This window comes from Tenrec ecaudatus, chromosome 6, assembly GCF_050624435.1.
Source record: "Tenrec ecaudatus isolate mTenEca1 chromosome 6, mTenEca1.hap1, whole genome shotgun sequence".
Classification (NCBI taxonomy): Eukaryota; Metazoa; Chordata; class Mammalia; order Afrosoricida; family Tenrecidae; genus Tenrec; species Tenrec ecaudatus.
Window position 1 is genome coordinate 126,806,125 of NC_134535.1, and position 21,237 is coordinate 126,827,361.

At 52.6% G+C, this 21,237-nt stretch overlaps 1 protein-coding gene and 1 non-coding gene across 6 annotated transcripts in view; both read left to right on the plus strand.

Annotated features, from left to right (window-relative positions):
• Positions 1-20,969, plus strand: part of CHD4 (chromodomain helicase DNA binding protein 4) — a 29,560-nt gene extending 8,591 nt beyond the window's left edge. For 3 of the 5 annotated variants that reach the window (XM_075552157.1, XM_075552160.1, XM_075552159.1), the window contains exons 13-40: positions 285-416; positions 514-610; positions 1,719-1,910; positions 2,370-2,570; positions 2,728-2,865; positions 3,116-3,237; positions 3,336-3,509; positions 3,817-3,958; positions 4,045-4,176; positions 4,271-4,388; positions 5,392-5,516; positions 5,790-6,027; positions 6,186-6,361; positions 10,832-11,012; positions 11,097-11,183; positions 11,278-11,366; positions 11,477-11,610; positions 11,855-11,999; positions 12,108-12,273; positions 12,530-12,627; positions 12,721-12,862; positions 13,192-13,263; positions 13,495-13,632; positions 13,866-13,974; positions 14,080-14,212; positions 19,099-19,294; positions 20,019-20,182; positions 20,345-20,969. In XM_075552157.1, coding sequence (XP_075408272.1) covers positions 285-416; positions 514-610; positions 1,719-1,910; positions 2,370-2,570; positions 2,728-2,865; positions 3,116-3,237; positions 3,336-3,509; positions 3,817-3,958; positions 4,045-4,176; positions 4,271-4,388; positions 5,392-5,516; positions 5,790-6,027; positions 6,186-6,361; positions 10,832-11,012; positions 11,097-11,183; positions 11,278-11,366; positions 11,477-11,610; positions 11,855-11,999; positions 12,108-12,273; positions 12,530-12,627; positions 12,721-12,862; positions 13,192-13,263; positions 13,495-13,632; positions 13,866-13,974; positions 14,080-14,212; positions 19,099-19,294; positions 20,019-20,182; positions 20,345-20,362 — 3,859 coding nt within the window. In that variant the 3' untranslated portion in view covers positions 20,363-20,969. Of the gene's footprint in view, positions 1-284; positions 417-513; positions 611-1,718; positions 1,911-2,369; positions 2,571-2,727; positions 2,866-3,115; positions 3,238-3,335; positions 3,510-3,816; positions 3,959-4,044; positions 4,177-4,270; positions 4,389-5,391; positions 5,517-5,789; positions 6,028-6,185; positions 6,362-10,831; positions 11,184-11,277; positions 11,367-11,476; positions 11,611-11,854; positions 12,000-12,107; positions 12,274-12,529; positions 12,628-12,720; positions 12,863-13,191; positions 13,264-13,494; positions 13,633-13,865; positions 13,975-14,079; positions 14,213-19,098; positions 19,295-20,018; positions 20,183-20,344 lie in introns of all 5 variants that reach the window. The other 2 variants (XM_075552158.1, XM_075552156.1) reach the window with 2 other exon arrangements.
• On the plus strand, positions 12,308-12,447 carry LOC142452275 (small Cajal body-specific RNA 11). Its single transcript, XR_012785295.1, has one exon.
• Positions 20,970-21,237: the final 268 nt, after the last annotated feature.

Genomic DNA, 21,237 nt, shown 5'->3' on the forward strand with positions numbered 1-21,237 from the left:
GTGCTGGTGGCCTGCGACACCTGGGTGGTAGGCACCACGTGCACAGGGCGACCTCCTGACTGAGGGAGTTAGAAGGTGTGAGTCATCAGCCACTTTGATTGGGAAACCATCAGGAGAGTATTAGTGATGGACGGAATCTTGCTTTTTAAGCCATGGGAGAGTGAGGTTAGCACTGATAGAGGCGGTGAATACACAGGATCTCTGGCATGCCTGGAGGTCTGTCCTGGAACATGATTGTTGGCCACTTCTCTGCCTCTGAGGGTTTTCTCTTCTTGACCTTGCAGTGTGGACAAAAAGGGTCATGTCCACTACCTGATCAAGTGGCGGGACTTACCGTACGATCAGGCCTCCTGGGAGAGTGAGGATGTGGAGATCCAGGACTACGACCTGTTCAAACAGAGCTATTGGAATCACAGGTATGTGGCTTTGGGTGAGGAATGGAGTTGCTGCTTATGGGGAAGGAAGGGGCTGGGCAGGTGTTTGATATTCTTCTCCCCCCCTCCCCGCTTCCAGGGAACTAATGAGAGGAGAGGAAGGACGGCCCGGCAAGAAGCTCAAGAAGGTAAAGCTGAGGAAGCTGGAGAGGCCCCCCGAAACGCCCACAGTTGACGTGAGTTGGGGCAGAACATGGAAGGGATGACTGGCTGGGTGGGATGATTGGGTCGGTGATGCTGTAGGGAACGATAGGCGGAGAATGCATTCATGAGAGCGCTTCATGAGGTCTCCTCCCCCTTTTCTCCACATCTCTGGAAACTAGAGAGACTACTGGGATTATTGCTTCTCATCAGCACCAGAAAGTAACAACATAGCAGCTGGTGCTTAATACGATTGAGGAAGAAGATGTGCTCTTGGGAAAAGTCACTCAACCAGGCTTTCGTGAACAGATTAGAACCTGTGTCTTTTGACTCAGTTCCTCTAGAACAGCATTTCCCAAAGTCGCGATACTGCCCCCCGGGGCCCCGGAACCATCCAGAGGGGCTGAAACGGCAGATACTTATATTTTACCTTGGATTATGTGCAATAACAAAAAAGTTTTTAATTGCTGGTGTGCGTTTGGAGGGTGGGGGAGGTGTTAAGAATTGTGTGTTCTTTTTCTGAAAGTGGGGAGCAGTAGGCCAAGTACACTTGGAAACCTCTGCTCTCGATTTCAGTTGTGTAGGGCAGGGTGAGGGCGGACCCAGGGTCAGAAGATGGCTTTAGGAAGAACACAGGGCATTCTTAGCTGGGTGGTTCGGCCCGCAGACTTGTCGTGTTGCTAGGGACAGGCCTAGTTGCTAGAAGAGGACATCGTGTGTGCTAAAGAAGAGGGTCAGCAAAAATGAGGAAAGTCCTCAATGAGGTGAACCGACACCGTAGCCTTCACCACGGGCTCAGGCATACCCACGACCATGGTGATGGCGCAGGCCCGGGCAGCAGCTCACTCTGCTATACAGGAAGCTGCTGCGCCTTGCAACTAGCTCAGTCACACACCACCAGCAGAGTCTACGATGGGTCTGTCTGCAGAGATGTGTAATGCCAGGACTTTGGTCTGTCTGACGGGTTAGTTGCCTTGCTTCCCGGAGGAACCTAAATCAGTACAACACCACGAGCCATAAGAACCTTGTGCGCCAGGATTCTTGTGCCTTAGTCAAGGAGGATCTAGTGAGGACGTGTTGAGGCCGCTCTGCTTCGTGGAAGGAAGGCTTGCTAGCTCTTGACGGCCCTGTTTTACCCTCCAGCCAACAGTGAAGTATGAGCGACAGCCAGAGTACTTGGATGCCACCGGTGGAACCCTGCACCCCTATCAGATGGAGGGCTTGAACTGGCTGCGCTTCTCCTGGGCGCAGGGCACGGACACGATTTTGGCTGACGAGATGGGCCTCGGGAAGACTGTGCAGACGGCGGTCTTCCTCTACTCCCTCTACAAAGAGGTGAGACAAGCCGAGGCCATTCGCCTTTGCTGCTGTGGGTATTTTGAGTGCCTTTCCCCTTGCACTCTGAGAAGAGAAAAGATGAAAAGTGACACCTCGAGGCACACTGTTGAGTGACAGACAGACAGAGATTTGAGGTAGTGGAGCCCCAGGGGTAGAAGTAGCAGTGGGGGCACAGAACCTCAGTGCTGGGCGCATGGCTCATGTGGTCAGCAGGTGTCGGGTGGAATTAGTATGGAAAGACCCAGTGGGGGAGGTCAGGTCCTCGGGCGCTCTGTAAAGGTGGTCATGACTTGGTGGGAGGGACAGCAGGACGTTTCCATAGAGAGGATCGAGAGGGTAGCAGCAGTGCCGTGCAGGTCCGTCCTCTGCTGGCTCTCGGGGAGCAGGGCTAGAGAGGGAAGCTGGGCTGATGTGATGGGGAGCTTCGTCCTTACCTGCTTTTTGGTTTCCGATCAGGGTCATTCCAAAGGCCCCTTCCTTGTCAGTGCCCCGCTTTCCACCATCATCAACTGGGAGCGGGAATTTGAAATGTGGGCTCCGGATATGTATGTGGTGACCTACGTAGGTGACAAGGACAGCCGTGCCATCATCCGGGAGAATGAGTTCTCCTTTGAAGACAATGCCATCCGTGGTGGCAAGAAGGCCTCCCGAATGAAGGTATCTCATTGGGAGGTCCCCCTCCCCTGCACTAGCGGCCTGCTCCGGGCTGGTGTGGCTCCTTGTGACCAGCGTGATAGGGGCGGTGGGGCGGTGGGAGCCTGGGAATACCACAGGGGTGGAACGGCAGTGACCGCCAGGCTTGCCTTGTCTCCAGAAAGAGGCATCCGTGAAGTTCCATGTGCTGCTGACGTCCTATGAGTTGATCACCATCGACATGGCCATCCTGGGCTCCATCGATTGGGCCTGTCTCATTGTGGATGAAGCCCACCGACTGAAGAACAATCAGTCTAAGGTGAGAGGACAAGGGTGCAGTTAGTTCCACTCACGAAGGGGATGCCTAGGAGGAGGAGAAAGGGGAAAGATGGTCTTTGTCTCCTCCGCTCACGTGTGGCCTTGCTTGGAGACCAGCGGAGGGAGCCTGAGGGAGCGGGGTGGGTGCGGGAGCATCTCGGCATTTGCCAGCGAATGACATAGGAGCTGGCCAAGAGCTACCGGAGCCCTGCTCTTCACTGCACCTCTCTCCCCACAATGCGCTTCCCCAGTTCTTCCGGGTCCTGAACGGCTACTCGCTGCAGCACAAGCTCTTGCTGACCGGCACGCCGCTACAGAACAACCTGGAAGAGCTGTTTCACCTGCTCAACTTCCTCACTCCTGAGAGGTTCCAGTAAGTATCTCCCTTGCTGGCTTTCTGCTTCCTCCGTGTTGTCCATTTCCGACACCCCTGCCCCTCTCCTGCGCCAACCACCTTTCCTCTCTCTGAAGCAATCTGGAAGGCTTCTTGGAGGAATTTGCTGACATTGCCAAGGAGGACCAGATCAAGAAACTGCACGACATGCTGGGGCCTCACATGTTGCGGCGGCTCAAAGCAGATGTGTTCAAGAACATGCCATCCAAGACCGAGCTGATTGTGCGGGTGGAGCTGAGCCCGATGCAGAAGTGAGTCAGTCGGAAGGGGGGACGGCAGGCCAGCTTCCATTTTCCAGACACAGCTAGGCTTCTGCCAGCCCGCCAAGCCTGGCTTGGTGCTCCCACACTGCGTTCCCAGGATTCCCCAGCAACCTGGAGCACGCAGTCCCGTGTCGGTTGCACCGTTCCTCAGTCGAGCTCACCTTGTTTAAAATCACGATGACGGTGGCCGTGGTGGGTGGCAGGCGGCCTATGCTGCGTCTGTAGGGGGGAGAGGAAATGACTGAGGGCTGGGAACTACAAGGGGACGTGTCTGACCTGCCTTCCTAACTTGCAGGAAGTACTACAAGTACATCCTCACTCGGAACTTTGAAGCCCTCAATGCGCGAGGCGGCGGCAACCAGGTGTCCCTGCTGAATGTCGTGATGGATCTGAAGAAGTGCTGCAACCACCCCTATCTCTTTCCCGTGGCTGCCATGGTGCGTGGCCCTCCCTTTTGGTCCCTGCCTGGTTGGGATCTCCTGCACCTGGGCTTCCAATGGCTCTTTGTCCCTCCTTTCTTCAGGAAGCCCCTAAGATGCCTAACGGAATGTACGACGGCAGTGCCCTAATCAGAGCATCTGGGAAGTTGCTGTTGCTACAAAAGATGCTCAAGAACCTGAAGGAGGGCGGGCACCGGGTGCTCATCTTCTCCCAGGTACCGCGAGCTGGACGGAGCGGCAGAGGCCCGCGGTACGGGGGGAGCGAGTGCCATCTGCCGTCTCCGTAACTAACGGGAGCACCTTTGGCAGATGACTAAAATGCTGGACCTGCTGGAGGATTTCCTGGAGCATGAGGGTTATAAATATGAGCGCATCGATGGCGGGATCACTGGGAACATGCGGCAGGAGGCCATCGACCGCTTCAATGGTAAGCGCAACCTCGCCGGCCTCCCCTCGCGTGCTGTCAGTAAGACCCGTCGCTGCTGCTTCTCGTCGGTGGCCTTCCACGTAGCTCTTGTGAGTTCCTCGTTGTTTGGTAGCGAGGATGAAGGTGAGGAGGAGTGTATTGTGGAGTGTTCCTGGAAGGAATATTCTGTTAGGAAGAGGCAGGCCCACCTCACTGGGTCTGTGTCTCGGAGAAGGACCGACACTTGCCCAGGCTCCACAGCAAGTTAGCGGCCGGCAGGCCTCGGGGGACATTTTATAATAGCAATAATTTTGGACTTGACACCTGGAAAAACAGTGCAGGGAATTGCACGCGCACTGTCCACCTAGCTGCTCTCACGGTATTTGATCACAGTGCTGCTACCCAGACCAGAAGATTGATTAGCATGGGGGTATTTCTGTAAACTACAGACCTTGTTTGTGCTCTGTGCAGTCTTCCTGTGAGGGCCAGGCCGGGCCCTCACGCTGCAGCTAACGGAGCCTCCCTCGTCTCCTCCTCCTCCTCCTCTCTGGCACTGCGTTCTTCCCTCCAACCTCCTCCTCTTGCTACTTTTCCTTAGGGCTGGTCAGTTCTTTTTGGAGAAGGTCTCTTGAGGCGCGTTTGCCAAATGTTTCCTTGCCCTTGGATTGAGAATGTGCGTTTTGGACAAGACCTAGACGAGATGCCGTCTTGTTGTCAGTGCATTCCGTTAGGGCGCCAAGGTGGTGCTGTGTCCCGTCACGGGTGCCGTGAGCCCTGGTCACTCGTTTCTGTGGAACCTGCTGAGTAAAAGTGGCTTTTCCCATTGTAGTTGAAGTGCTGCGAGGGTCTGCTAATACCGTTACTCTCACACGCCATGCCCTGCTCTGCGTGTCCGGGGTGCCCTTCACCTAAGAACACTTCCTGCTGTGATTTTCCCCAATAGGGTTTATCCCTGCCGTTTCTCCCACGTGCGTTACCTGGAGTTGACGAGAGCCTCTAACGGCCTGTTTGGTTCCTTCCTTAGCACCGGGCGCTCAGCAGTTCTGCTTCTTGCTTTCCACTCGCGCTGGGGGCCTTGGAATCAACCTGGCCACCGCGGACACAGTTATCATCTATGACTCGGACTGGAACCCTCACAACGACATTCAGGTGAGCAGGACGGTAACTGCGGAGTCCTCTGCCATGGCACCGCCCGCTGGAATTAGAGACACATTGGATTATTTTTGTCTTTTGCCGGACTGTGAGGGCGTGGGTTGGCCGTCGTCCTGTTTGGGATCTCGTGGCATTGCTAAAGCCAGTGTCATGAGGGCGAGCTGCAGCCTGTCTTGTCCTGGCTTTGCTATTAGGTGGAGGTCAAGGCGAGAGCAGAAGCAGGAGAGTGCGGTGACTTACTTTCCACTTTGTTTTGCTCCGCGCCTCCAGGCCTTTAGTAGAGCTCACCGTATTGGCCAGAACAAGAAGGTGATGATCTATCGGTTTGTGACCCGGGCGTCCGTAGAGGAGCGGATCACGCAGGTGGCGAAGAAGAAGATGATGCTGACGCATCTGGTGGTGAGGCCCGGGCTGGGCTCCAAGACGGGGTCCATGTCCAAGCAGGAGCTGGATGACATCCTCAAGTTTGGGACTGAGGAGCTGTTCAAGGATGAAGCCACCGATGGAGGTGAGCTGGTCAGAAAGGGCACTTTTGGTGTGCAGCTTGGCTTGTCTAGAGGGTAGGGGCGGCTTTGATCCCCAGGGGTCCTGTGGGACTTGTGTTTCCCCCCGCAGCTGCTGAAGGTAACTTTTGCGTATGGCTCCCTCCCTCCCGATCCTTCATAGGCGGAGACAACAAGGAAGGAGAAGACAGCAGTGTTATTCATTATGACGATAAGGCCATTGAGCGGCTACTGGACCGGAACCAGGATGAGACTGAAGACACAGAATTGCAGGGCATGAATGAATACCTGAGCTCATTCAAAGTAGCCCAGTATGTGGTACGGGAAGAAGAGATGGGGGTGAGTATGAATCCAAGACAGTGCTGGGTTAGGTCACTGGTGTGCAAGTTGGCATCGACACCAAAATGGCATTTGAGCCAGGAAGAAGACCTGTAGGCAAACTCAGTACCTGGAGGAACTGAGCTACCTCTTCCTGGGAAACAAAGACGCTTAACAGGCCTGGCCACCTTCGCAGCTTTGCTTGGACTAGTCAGGAAGCTCACAGCCAAACCTCAGACTCCGGGCAGCTCTGGTCGCCCGGCACCCAGTGCACATTGTGCTCTTTGCTATTAAACCCTACAAGTAAGTTCCGTCTGCCGCGTCAGCGCTCCTTGAGACAGCGCAGGGGTGGTCCTTAAAGACAGACCTCGGCCACCTGTATGTAACTGCTTTTTCTGAGAAGGTGAGCAGTGTTCCCCTGCCTGCATCTTTCAGTTGGTCATCCCTCCACCCCTGTCTGTCCCATGCTGCTCTGAAGAAAAACTCACGACCAGCAAGTCAGTTCTGACTCAGCAACACTAGAGGACAGAATCAGATGAGCGGCTCCTTAGGGTGTCTGAGACCGTCCACGTCCGTGGGAGCAGAAAGCTTCGTCTTTCTCCCATGGAGAAATCACCAAATAACAAATAGCCCAGACTCTCTCGGTCCCCTTTAAACCACTCAGCGCAGGATTCTTTGAGTGGACGTGGAGTTCTGGTGGAATCTGCCTTATTCTCTCATCCTTCCAACTCCGGGAACTCTTCCCCTTGAACTGTTGCTTCTTGTTTCATCATTTTATTGGAAGCTCCTGCAGATGGAGCAATCTGTAATGCAATTTGATCAAGCGTAAGTGGGCAGTTGCTTTCACCATCCGTTTCAAAACAGTTTCTTTCTTCTTGAACTCAGAGATCAGCTCCCCTTTCGATCCCCTCTCCCCAATCCACCCCCCAGGAACTCTTACTATACATTGTGATTACTATTACTCCTTTCGTATTTCTGTGGTGCAGTGAGTGTGTAGAAGTGATGGGACAGCGCTTGGGAGGTGCTCTGAGAGGCTGGGAAGTGAGTTCAGTGGCCCGCAACCTTCCTATTGCCGCGACCTTTTAATACAGGTCCTCATGTTGTGATGACCCCACAACCAGACAATTATTTTCGTTGCGAGTTCACAACTGTAATTTTTGCTACTGTTATGAATCAGGTGATCCCTGTCCCCAAGGGTCATTCGACCCCAAAGGGGTCAAGACCCACAGGTTGAGAACTGCTGCTCTAGTTGCTAATCATGACTGCTTATTCACAGTGACCTACCAGGCGGGACCGGGCAGAACTGCCCGTGTGTCCCACACTGTCACTCTCTTCACGGGAGTAGAAAGCCTTGTATTTATCCCAAGGGGCGGGCTGCCCGTAAAGCACACACATGGCCTTCTGATTAGTGACAACAGCTGCCATTTGCTTCTTTAAAATGTTCCACTGCCCTCGAGTGGATGATTGTGGCTTGTAGGGCCCACAGGATTGCTGAGGCTGCAGCTCTTAAGGGAGCAGAGCAGCCTCACCTTGCTCCCTCCCATGAGGCCCAAACTGCTGACTTCACAGCTAGCAGTCAAACGCGCAGTTTATTAGCACCTTAGGCTCCTTTCCTTAGAGCAGCGGTTCTCAACTGTGAGTCGCGGCCCCTTTGGGGGTCGAATGACCCTTTCACAGGGGTGGCCCAATTCATAACAGGAGCAAAATGACAGTGATGAAGCAGCAACAAAAATAATCTTGTTTGGGAAGCGGGTCACCACCACATGAGGAACTGCATTAGGAAGGTTGCAAATCACTGCCTTAAAGTGTGTGTGTGTGTGTGTGTGTGTGTGTGTGTCCGTCCATCCGTGTGTCCATCTGTCCCAGACTATGGGCCTGTTAAACCCCCAGGCCTAGAACGGAACTCACGCTTTGGCTCATTTTGTGTGTGTGTGTGTGTGTGTGTGTGTGTGTGTCCGTCCATCCGTGTGTCCGTCTGTCCCAGACTGGGCCTGTTACCCTCCAGGCCTAGAACGGAACTCACGCTTTGGCTCATTTTTTAGCTGAACAATAGAAGGGTGGGTCGGGTGAACAGTAAGCCCAGAGAGGCATGCCTTCCTTAGTAATCAACCATTTGAGATCCAAAGGGCAACTTTGGCTCCAGGACTAAGTTGAGAAGGCAGGCAAGGTTAGGACAGGGAGGACTGAAACCAGGGATCAGGGAGGAGGAGGTATTAGTGATGAGACCGTGAGAGTTACAATCGGTGACACCAAACAACATATGTGAATTGTTGAGTGGAAAACTGATTTGCTCCAAACCTTCACCGAATTCACATAGAAATGTTTTAAAACATTAAAAATTGTATATGTTTAATATTTCATTGCACTTTAGGTGAAAGTTTACCCAGCAAGTTAGCTTCCTGTTTGACAATTTCCTCACAAACCGCTCCGTGACATTATTCGTGTTTTTTTTAATCATTTTATTGGGGCTCATAAAACTCTTATCACAATCCATACATACATCAATTGAGTAAAGCACCCTTATACATTTGTTGCCCTCATCATTCTCAAAATTCAACTTCTGCGTGGGTTTCTGGAATCCGCTCGTTTTCCTTTTTTCCCTCCCCCTTCCTGACATTATAGTTTTATATGTGTGTGTGTGTGTATATACATACATACATTAACAGTTTCACTCATTTCCCTGCCTCTCTAGCTTCTCATCTTCATGTTGGAGTAATTGTATTTCTTTTTTTAAACTGAAATGCCTTCTGCAGCTCCTAGGCCAAAGAAACCAAATTCATGGGCAGACCTGGCCACCAGAGTACGTACGTAAAGTACACCCTCTGGCGCCCCTTCACTTGGTTCCCAGAGTGAATCGTTAACACAAAGGCCTGGAGTAATAGATACGTTTTTTTCCAAAACATTTCATTGGGAGCCAATAACAGATACATAGTGTTCTGTAGTTCAGTCCCATCAAGCAGTATTGTACAATTACTGCCACAGTCAGTTTCAAAACAATCTCTCCCTTCTTGACCTCGTGGACATCAGCTCCCTTTTACACACACACCCCCACCACCACTGTACCCCCAGAAACCCAGCGTTGACTTGCTGTCTCCAGAGGTTCCTCATAGAAAAGTGAGACATGGAATGAACAGTTCATGAGTCAAAAGGCACACAGCATCATTTCCTCCTGGCTGGCTGCCCCACTGCGGCCAGTGAAGTGCTCTCACCTTCTGGCACAGCCTACAGATGTATACAAAGGACAGATGTACATAGATGTACACATGCACACCAGACAAAAGTACATTATTACACAGTGCTCTTTGTAATGCACTTTGGAAACATTTTGAATCTGCATAAAGGCCTATAGGACTTCTCTCTTCTTTCTTTTTTAAAGTAGCAGGTCTTTGTTCAGGAAGACCATATTGATGCAGTTATCTTTTCCTATAAAAGGATGAAGTTTTAAATCTAATGTAAGGGATTGGAATCTGTCAGGGTCTTTGAGTGTCTGAAAATACCCCGACCTTCAGAGGAGCATAAACATTGACCTTGGGTGTTTTTTGTTTTGTTTTTTAACCTTGCAGACAGTTGGCAGATTTTTCATGTATAAAAAATAGCCCTTCTGTTTTCTCTCTCAGGAACCCCCCCCTTTTTATTAATCATTTTATGGGTGCTCTTACAAATCTTATGGCCATCCAACATTGAATTGTATTAAGCACACTTGTACATATGTTGCCATCAACATTTCCAAAAGAGAGATGATTTTTTTAAGACGGTAATTGGTGTTTTAATTTGTATTTGGTTTTAAAATCATTTTATTGGGGGCTTATCCAACTCCCATCACAATCCACACACATATCCACCGTGTGTCAAGCACATCTGTGCACTTGTTGCCATCATCATTCTCAAAACATTTTTTTTCTACTTGAGCCCTTGGTATCAGCTCCTCTTTCTTTCCCCTCCCTTCCCTGCTCCTGTGTTTCAGGAAATTCTTTTGCAGTATTTCATATGCTTCTCTACTGTGCTTTGTTGAGACTCTAAAGCCAGTTGCCCTTGAGTCTGCTCCGACTTGGGGAGACCCTGTGGCAACCGGAGGGAGGGGTGACATTGTCGACCCCCTTGGGTGCCTTGGAGGAAGGACTGGTGCCGTGCCTTGGAAGGGCCATCCCTGACAGCCAGGGTCGCCAGGCGATAGGGCTCTCTCTTCTAGCTTCTGCCGCCTCAACGAAAGATCCGTTTATCCAAGGAGCAAACGGCCCATGCTTTCTTTCCTGTTACTGGTGACAGCAGCTCCGTCCCGTGTTTTTCTTCTAGTTGTAAAGACTGCGAATCTACACGGAATTAAGAACTGTCTTGCCACTTAGGTTCCTTCGCCATTAGACCTGAGCAGACACGACACATTTTAAGAGTCCAGTTAGGAGAGGAGCTAGCAGAATGGGACCTGTGAGGACCAGGGGTGGCTGGCGGTGCTGACTTCAGCACCCCTGAGTCCTGGCCCTCCCTCTGCCCCAGGAGGAAGAGGAGGTAGAACGGGAAATCATAAAACAGGAAGAAAGTGTGGATCCTGACTACTGGGAGAAATTGCTGCGGCACCATTATGAGCAGCAGCAAGAAGATCTGGCCCGAAATCTGGGCAAAGGAAAAAGAATTCGTAAACAGGTCAACTACAATGATGGCTCCCAGGAGGACCGAGGTGTGTGTGGCCGGCCCCGCCCCCCACCCATGGGCCGATCTACTAGAGCAGTGGGCCCCGCTCATCTGCCCTCTCTCCCTCCAGATTGGCAGGACGACCAGTCCGACAACCAGTCCGATTACTCGGTGGCCTCAGAGGAAGGTGATGAAGACTTTGATGAGCGCTCAGAAGGTGAGCGCTCGGCCTTTCTGCTGGTTCGCCGAGCACTGCGTGCGTGCGGCCGCCCTCCCCAGTGTCCCTCAGACAGGCTTTTCTCTCGTTGCAGCTCCCCGCAGGCCCAGCCGCAAGGGCCTGCGGAATGACAAAGATAAGCCATTGCCTCCTCTGCTGGCTCGAGTTGGTGGGAATATTGAAGTAAGTGCCCTGAGATTCTCCGGAGGGACAGGGTGTGTGCCGGATAGTGCGGCTTTGGGAGAAGAGGAAGGCTGGCGCTCTCTCAGCCCAGACTCCTCTCCTCCCCCCAGGTTCTTGGTTTTAATGCTCGTCAGCGAAAAGCTTTTCTTAATGCAATTATGCGATATGGAATGCCGCCTCAGGACGCTTTTACCACCCAGTGGCTTGTGAGAGACCTTCGAGGCAAGTCGGAGAAAGAGTTCAAGTAAGTCGAGCTGTGGCCACGGCGTCAGGGCATGGCTTTCTATCCAGTGGTCACACAGGGCTGGGCAGGGCCTCGCTGGCAACCAGGCGTTCGCCTCTGGTGAGCGAGGCCGGTGGCTGTTGGGCACAGAATGCTGTGTGTTCTAGCTCTCCAGGGGAAGCGCCTGTCTGCCATCGGTGCTGTTGTGGAAGCCTGGCCATCGTTGGCCCCTGTTTTACTCACCCGCTCTGCTGCTTTGCTCTAGGGCCTACGTGTCTCTCTTTATGCGGCATTTATGTGAACCGGGAGCCGATGGGGCCGAGACCTTTGCTGATGGGGTCCCCCGAGAAGGCCTGTCTCGCCAGCATGTCCTGACTAGAATTGGTGTCATGTCCTTGATACGAAAGAAGGTGAGCCGAGACCCTGTCTTCAGGTGCTCCGGGTTCCCGAGGGAAGGTGGCGGGACCAGCAGGAAAGGGCTGAGTGGGAGACTTCAGCTTTGTGTCCCGTTGCTACAGGTTCAGGAGTTTGAGCACGTTAACGGGCGCTGGAGCATGCCCGAACTGGCTGAAGTAGAGGAAAACAAGAAAATGTCCCAACCGGGGTCACCGTCCCCAAAGACTCCAACACCCTCCACTCCTGGGGACACGCAACCCAATACTCCTGCCCCTGCCCCACCCTCTGGTACGTCTCCATGTCGGCTTTTTCTGTCTCGCGCCCGTCCTGGCCCATGTGTCCCTGCTCCCCTGTGCCGAGCTGTGGCAGGGGGGCCAGAGGCAGGACGTACAGCATCTCCCTCTCAGTTTAGGAGGGCTGTCCTAAGCACAGGACTGGCTCTTAAAGGCACGAGAGGACACTTCGGAATGTGACCGTGGGAGGGCGTGACCTTCTCTCCCATCTAGGACCGTTTCCTAATTGATTGCCTCCTATTGGTCCACAGAGGACGGGATAAAAATAGAGGAGAACAGCCTCAAAGAGGAGGAGAGCCCAGAAGGAGAGAAGGAGGTTAAATCTACAGTCCCCGAGGCCACCGTGGAAGTAAGACTGCAGGGGCGGGGTGTGGCTGGTAACCCACGCTTCCCTTTCAGTGCTGACCTCCCTGCTTCATGGTCGGTCTGTTTTCCTTTGAAGGGTACCCAGCCTCCTGCCCCTGCCCCTGCCCCTGCCCCCGAGGAAGAAAAGGCCCCCGTTGAACCTCCTGAGGGAGAGGAGAAAGTGGAGAAGGCAGAGGCGAAGGAGCGAACAGAAGAGCCCATGGAGACGGACTCCAAAGGTACCTACGTCTGCAGGCACTGCGGTCCGTGTGTGAAGCCCAGTGGCGCTCGGACGTCCAGCCAGGCTGCCAGGGAAAAGGGATGTTCTGGACTTAGGAACCCTTGATTTTAATCGGACATCTTTCTCCCACCACTTACAGACTTTAACATTTGTTTAATTTATTTAAATGACTTTAAGGCCGGGCCATGACTTTGAGCACTGACTGTAATTATCTGAGTTTTCCTGGATCTTAATCACTGCGTTTTAGGACTATCCCGTTGGCGGAGTGGACCAGGGGACAGGACAGGCTTCTTTCTTTAGGTGTTCTAATGCCATCTGTCCCCACAGGCGCTGCTGAGGTGGAGAAGGCGGAGGAGAAGTCAGCAGTAGATTTGACTCCCATTGTGGTCGAGGACAAAGGTGGGTGTTTGGAGACACTGATCCGTGTGGCTGAGGTGGACTCTCAATCAGCAGCCAGACTCATCCCCAGCTGCCCCGTCCACACTCAGAGCCACCTCCTTCCAGGCTGAGCGGCTGCCCGTCCCCAGGCAGCAGCCCCTTTTCCCTGGGTGTGGGCCCGGGCGGCGGGGGCTGGGTATCGTGCCACTCTGGGCTGACAGTAAGGCGTCCTCCCGTGTGTGTACCCTCCAGAGGAGAAGAAAGAGGAGGAGGAGAAGAAGGAAGTCCTGCTGCACAATGGAGAAACGCCCAAGGAGATTCACGACGAGAAGCAGAAAAAGAACGTCAAGCAGCGGTTCATGTTCAACATCGCAGACGGAGGCTTCACCGGTATGGGAACGAAGGCCCTGGCCCTCGAGGGATCTAGCAGGAAACGGAATGTCTTGTCAGAAATGGGGAACCGAGGCCAGGCCCTGAGTAGAGCTGGGCCTCTGGGCCTGCCAGGCTAAGGGCTCACTGCCCGCAGGCGCTGCTGAGGTGAGGGTACGGAGCCCGTGGGACCCTTCAAATCCTCACAGCGACATGCTTTTTCTTCCCTTCCCCCTCCTCCAACGCCGCCTCAGAGCTGCACTCCCTCTGGCAGAATGAGGAGCGGGCAGCCACCGTCACCAAGAAAACGTACGAGATCTGGCATCGGCGCCATGACTACTGGCTGCTGGCTGGCATCATAAAGTATCCTTTGCCCGAGTCTGGGCTTGGGGGTCTGGGCGACGGGTTCTGAGGGGTTCCCACAGAGGGCTGTACTCCGACGTGCTTTTCCTGAGCCCTTCCCATTAGTCACGGCTACGCCCGGTGGCAGGACATCCAGAACGACCCCCGCTACGCCATCCTCAATGAGCCTTTCAAGGGTGAAATGAACCGTGGCAATTTCTTAGAGATCAAGAACAAGTTCCTAGCACGAAGGTTTAAGGTAGGCAGCATGGGGTGAGGGGGTGGGACACACACACACACACACCTTTAAAGTGCAGTGGCATGTCCCACAGAGGGGGCTGTTGAGTCAGAGTTGGGCAGTCTCATTTCTTCACCCACACTGCTTGCCGGATGCTCCTGGGCTCTTCAGTCACTTCCCTGAGCTTGTCTTTGATGAAGGGCATTCCTCCCAAGTGTTGGACGCATGAGAGACAGAGACACCGCTTGAAGGGTGGGGAGAGGGGGCAGCACCGCGTGTGAGGACTGCAGGTGGCTTTGCCTCATGAGGGTCACTGGCTAGTACAGCGGGCTTGGGGTGAGGCGGCAGGGAATCACACTAACTGGGTATTCAGGAAAGCTACACAGAAGCAGCCTTGAGTGGGGTCCAGGAGGACATCAGTCCATCTGGGGGCCCTTTTTTCTGGGTCATAGAGTTAACTACGTGGAGGAACAGTAGTGATGGATGCAGAAAGGAGATGTTCAGACAGAATCATTAGGGCTAAGCCTTAGACTGAAGGGAATCTGTCTAGTTATTCACAAATGTTTATTGAAGGGATAGGATACGAAGGCCATCACATGGGAGAATAGGATGTGGCCCTTGCACTGTAAGAAGAATTGGGGTGGGGAGTAATGTACAGAAATGAACCTTTGTGTGAGCTAAGCCATCACTCGACAAAGGGATGAAAAGCAAAGAGTGGGGTGGCGCCTGGTCTTGAGAAACGGTTTCAAGTAGAGGCGGATGTGTGCCCAGATGCCCACCCTTCAGTGTAGTGGAGGGAGACCCTCCCCCCCGGAGGAGTCTGGGGGAGGAAAGGTGCTCGCAATTGACTTCATGGAGATCATGACATTGGACTCATGGGTGGGACAGCAATTGTTACATAGACGAACTGAAGGGATTGGATTGGGCAACGACATAGACACCTAGGGCATTCAGGAAGAGGAGATAGTCCATTGGGTTGTAGAGGACATTTGTGTTAGAGATAAGTTGGAAAGCTAGGGGTACGGGCTAGAGGGCAGTGGGTGGGTTTTCCCACTGAATACGCGGTGGACTTTACCTGCTAGTTAGTGGGCAGCCATTGAAGGGCTGTGACGAGGTTAATGTGGCGAGGGAATCGGTAGCCCTCACGAGACCACAGAACTGTCACCAAACCTTGAGGTGTCAAGACTTGTGCTGTGCAGGTAGTGTGGGGACGGACAAAGCTAGGATCAAGGAGTCAGTCCTGGCGGGTTGGCACATGTTCTCTACATGGGGCCATTGGACTTCACAGGCCATCCGTCTCTGCAACCATTGGGTTTGGCCATCAAAGCAGCCCTCCGCCATAGCCCATGCTGACTCACGGTGAGCCTATAGGAGAACTGCCCGTCTCCCTGTGAAAGCCACCGCAGCGGGTGCATCAATGAATAAGCCTGAGCGCATGGGTGCTGGAAAGAGCTATTGATGCATTCTTAAGTTTTGATTTTGTATGCTCACAAAGTGTTGTGAAATAGGTTTTATTTTAATTTTTTTTAAATTGTTTTATTAGGGGCTCACACAACTCTTATCACAGACCATACATACATCCATGTGTAAAACACATTTGTACATTCATTGCCCTCATCATTCTCAAAACATTTGCTCTCCACTAAAGCCCCTGCCATCAGCTCCTCGTTTTTTCCCTGTCCTCCCTGCTACCCTCTCCCTCATGAATCCTTGATAATTTATAAATTATTATTTTGTCATATCTTACCCTGTCCGACGTCTCCCTTCACCCACTTTCTGTTGTCCGTCCCCCAGGAAGGAGGTCACATGTAGATCTTGTAATCGGTTCCACCTTTCCAACCAACCCTCCTTGTATCGCCACTCACACCACTGGTCCTGAAGGGATCATCCGCCCTGGATTCCCTGTGTTTCCAGTTCCTATCTGTACCAGTGTACATCCTCTGGTCTATCCAGACTTGCAAGGTAGAATTGGGGTCATGATAGTGGGTGGGGAGGAAGCACTTAGGAACTAGAGGAAAGTTGTATTTTTGATCGTTGCTACATTGCACCCTGACTGGCTGAGATCCTTCTGTAAGAGGCTCTCCAGTGGCCTACAAATGGGCTTTGGGTCTCCATTCTGCACTGCCCCCCTCATTCAGGTTCTGATGATACCTGATCCCTTCGGAACCACATGATCACACAGGCTGGTGTGCTTCTATGTGGGCTTTGTTGCTTATGGGCTAGATGGCCGCTTGTTTACCTTCAAACTTTTAAGACCCCCCAGATGGTGTATCTTTTGATAGCCGGGCACCATCAGCTTTCTTCACCACATTTGTTTGTTTATCCGCTTTGTCTTCAGCGGTTATGTTGGGAAAGTGAGCATCATAGAATGCCAATTTAATAGAAGGAAGTATTCTTGCATTGAGGAAGTACTTGAGTGGAGGCCCAATGTCCTTCTGCTATCTTAATACTAATCCTATAAATATATGCACATAGATCAATTTCCCCATCCTCATATATAAATGTTTCATATGTACATGCCTTTATGTAGACGGTGAAATCGTTCTAGTGATGCTTCAACCACTGAAAACTCTTAAACAGAGCCTTAGTGGTGCAGTGCTCACGAGCTGAGTTGCTAACTGCAAGATCAGCAGTTGAAGCCGCCTCTGCCCCCAGGTGTCAGATGAGGCTCTGTGCCCGTAAAGAGACTCGCAGCCGCAGAAGTCCATGGGGGCATTTCCACTTGGTCCTCTGGTTGCCACGGGTCAGACTTGAGCAGATGGCAGTGAGAGGGAGGAGGGAAAATGGAATCACTTTCCTTCGCTCCTAGATTGCACAGAACTAAGGCAGTGGACCATATTTCACCCGTGAGCCAGTGTGCTCACTTTTGAGTTTTACTGTAAGGAGCTCTGGTGACGGAGTGGCTATTTGTTGGGCTGTAACCATAAGGTCAGCAGTTCGAGCCCGCCAATCACTCCATGGGAGAAAGATGAGGCTCTTTGGTCCCTTGAAGATTTATACTGCTGGAAACTCGGGGACAGTTCCACCTTGTCCTTTATGGTCACTCTGAGTTGGCATCCACTTGATCACAGTGGGTTTGCTGGTGGTTTTCTATTTGGAATTTTACTAATTTGAGGTTCAAGGGAGTGGAGCTCCAAGCTGATTTAAGACTGCCTCTAGCTTAGTTTCTCAGAACTGCTGTCACAGAAGTAACTGCCGCTTAGGAGGCTGGAAATGCAAATCCAGGCTCCCTGCATCTCCACGGGGCGCTGGTGTGTGGCGTCACTGGCTCCCTCTGTGCTAATGTTCCAAACCTGCTCTTTTGATACCCAGGGCTGCCTGCTTGCTTTGAGGCTCTGGGCTGATGGCGTATTGACCTAACAAAGGTAGGGTTTGGTATATAGGAGTTAGGCTGTACAACACTTAATTTTTGTCAGACGTAGTAATTTAGTCCACAGCTGAGAACGTGAAGTCAGATGGGCAGATGACGAGAAATGAGAAGTCTGCAGGAAAACCATGAGTTTGGTTTTAGACCCGTTGTCTGTCTGGTGTTTGACCACCGCCATGAATGAGAGGAGCAGAGTGGGGCAGCAGGACCTCGGAGGAGGCTGTTGCAGCGTGAGGTGCAGGTTTGAGAAACCTCAGTCGCCTGCATAGAGGTGCTGACGGAAGCAAGAGGAGAGCTCTTGGGAGAACACTGTGAGAGAATAGCAGTGAGCCAGAGGCTGAGCCTGGTTCCTCACACAGCACCTCGTCTTCCAGTTGGGACCGAGGTATAGATGGAAAGGAGATGCTTGGTCTCTTGGGGTCTAAGTTCTCAAGTTACGAAAACCCATACCCACTGCCATCGAGTTGATTCCCACTCAAATCAACCTTTGTGAGGCTGTCCATTTCTAGGTGAGCCGACAGCCTCATCTCCCCAGGGCGGGCTGGTGGGTTTGACCACTGATGTGTGATTAGCAGTGCGACACTTACCTGACGGTGCCACCAGGGGCTGCTCGGGACGTATAGGGCCATGCCCTGTGGGAGAAACACAACAGCCTGCCACTCTGAGACCATTCCTTTGCCTGGCCCCTGTTGAAGTCAGTCTCTTTCAGGACCCGTGGACACGAGCAAATTAAATCTCCTAACTTATGACCTAACATCTCACTCCCTCGCAAATACACTTTCTGAGCCCCGTCCACAGCTCTTATCAGGGACGTGCAGGAGTGTTCATTGCAGCACGGTGTTTGGATGGGGTGCGGGGCCTGGAGGCCAAGCGGGTATCTGACGGGAGAGTGGGTGGGTACCAGGCGGCTTTGTATCGTGGATGATTAAGAGCCAGAAGCAACAAGAGCTAAGTGCACGCACGTAACAATGTAGACAACCTTTAGGAACGCGTGGGGGAAAGGACGCTTCACATGCACAGAGCAATCTTTCCGAAGTTGAATTAGGCAGCTGGAAAAATTTACACACGTTTTCAAGAACACTCACAAAAAAAAACGACAATATATTAGAACCCCGGTTGACCACTAAGGGAAGGTGGAGAATGGGACCGGGATAGGAGATACACAAGTATTTTTAAAGCCTAAAACCACCTAAGTGACATGGTAGGTATATCTTACTCTGGGAAATGGCTCAGGCTCCCATTCCACCTATTGAAAAACAGCCTTTGAAGGTGGAAACGTTAACATTTTTAAATTTCCTTATACCTTCTACATTCTCTAGGAGCTCTCTTAAACATTTGTATATGAGAATCAATAAAGGGTAGACTTTTTGAAAAACATGCTGGCCCCAATCAAAGCAAATACACAGTGTTGAGCTGTGGGGGCTTGGGAGCGTCTGGTCTCACTGATGACCTGGAGGATGGAGCAGGCAGCTGGGGAAGCTGGGAAGCCTGTCAGATAGTTGGTCCAACTCCTCTCTCTCTCTCCCCCTTCCCCCACTAGCTCTTGGAGCAGGCCCTGGTGATTGAGGAGCAGCTGCGCCGGGCAGCCTACTTAAACATGTCAGAGGACCCCTCCCACCCTTCCATGGCCCTAAACACCCGCTTTGCTGAGGTGGAGTGCTTGGCGGAGAGCCATCAGCATCTGTCCAAGGAATCCATGGCAGGAAACAAGCCAGCCAATGCCGTCCTGCACAAAGGTAGCCAGTGGCTCCCCTGCCTCCTGCTCGGTCGGCTGCCTTCACCCTGCTTACTGTTCCTCCAACGCGCGCGTGCTCGCGCGCACACACACCCAACCCCCCTTGTTCACAGACCTTTGCCAGGGCCCTTTTGGGAGCTCAATGTGCTGGGAACCTTTGCTTTTTTCCTTGGCACTTTATCATTTCTTAGAGGCAATCAAGGACAGCTGTTCTCCCCGTCTTGTAGCTCTTAATAGATCAGGTTGTTGGAGGTGGGAAGCAGAGAGATTAGTATTGTGTCACCTGGGGACCTTCAGAGGTGATGTCAGGTGATTGGAGAGGCCTTCAAATTCTCGGCCCCCTTCTCCATTTTGCTCCTAAGCATTGCCGGGATGGTGGAGGGTGGAATGAGGGGAAGCCTGCCACAAGAGGGCAGGAGACCCAGCCCGAAGGCGGAGAGGACAGCCAGCAGGGGGTGAGGGGAATAGGCTGCTCCTGAGCAGCAGCAGCAGCAGAGACAGACACTAGAGAGCAAGGTAGGGAGGACTTACTGCACCCCTGGACACTTGGACGTGAAACAAGAGAAAGGAATTTGAGCACGGTGTAGCGCCAGGTCAAGTGACTCTGGCCAAAGACAACACATGACCATCTAGCATCTAGCAGTCACTTGGCCATTAGCGGTGCTGGGCGGCTGGCCCACAGTAGTAGGTCTGGACCACTCCAGCTCATTGGCTTCCCCCTGCAGTTCTGAAACAGCTGGAAGAACTGCTGAGCGACATGAAAGCTGATGTGACTCGACTCCCAGCTACCATTGCTCGGATCCCCCCCGTAGCCGTGAGGCTACAGATGTCAGAGCGCAACATTCTCAGCCGCCTGGCCAACCGGGCACCTGAACCTACTCCACAGCAGGTAGGACCCCCTTCCAGCTAGCTCGTCTAGCAGAACTCTGCAGCACGTGGCTTTGCGGGATGTGTCTAGGCCTAGATGCTGGCTTCTGAGTGAGCTTTCCTTGGGACTTGGGGTGGATTCCTGGCGTCTGGAATTCTGACCCTCCTGTCTCTTTCCCTATAGGTAGCCCAGCAGCAATGAAAATCAGATTGAAGATACCACCTCCATCACTGAGCAGTGACCTTCCTCTCTTCCCCTGTCCCAGCTTCTCCTCTGGGGGCCTGAGAGACCCTCTCCTTCCTTCTGCCCCATCGTCCACGTTGTAAAGGAACAACCCCCACGCACTGGGGGAGGGGAGTGAGGGGCAGCGGTGCCCTTCCTGCTGGAGAGACGTGCAGCAGTAGCGCCGGCGCCATCTGCAGGGAGCTGGCGGGCTGGCCCTCGCCTGGGCCGGGGCTTCTCCCCACAGTAACGTCTGTTACACACAAACTGTTGTGGGCTCCCGCCAGGCTTGAAGATAATGATCTGGATTTCGTCCTCCTTTTGGTTTTATTTTTGTGTTTTATTTTAGTCCTTTTTTGGGGGTGGGGGGGATAATTCAGAGCGGGCCGGGCCCCTGGGCGAGACACAGCTACCTCTGTTGGCATCTTTTTAATACCAGGAACCCAGCGGCTCCAGCCACCGAGCGGCCAGAATGAAATACAAGTGAAGGGAAGAAAAACAAAACAAACAAAGAAGAACCAAAAGCATAGAAAACCACAGCAAACTTCTTGATGAGAATTGAAAATAAAAGTTTCCTTGTATTTTAGTGCTCTGGCTCAGTGTGGGCATAGGTCCCAGTGGGTGAGTGTGCTCAGGACAGAAGCCGCATCCCCTCAGCTCCTGGAAGGGCCATGCTATGCCTGTGTGCGCTCTGACCAAGGATGATTTTCAAAAGACCCCGTGGAGTCTAACTAATCAGACTGGTAGGTCAAGACGGGCTTCCATGTCTGTGTCCAGCATTGTAGTTGGTGAGTTCAAGCCCCGCTGACCTTTCCGTGAAAAGCTGAATGCGTCAACCACTGGACAGAGGACAT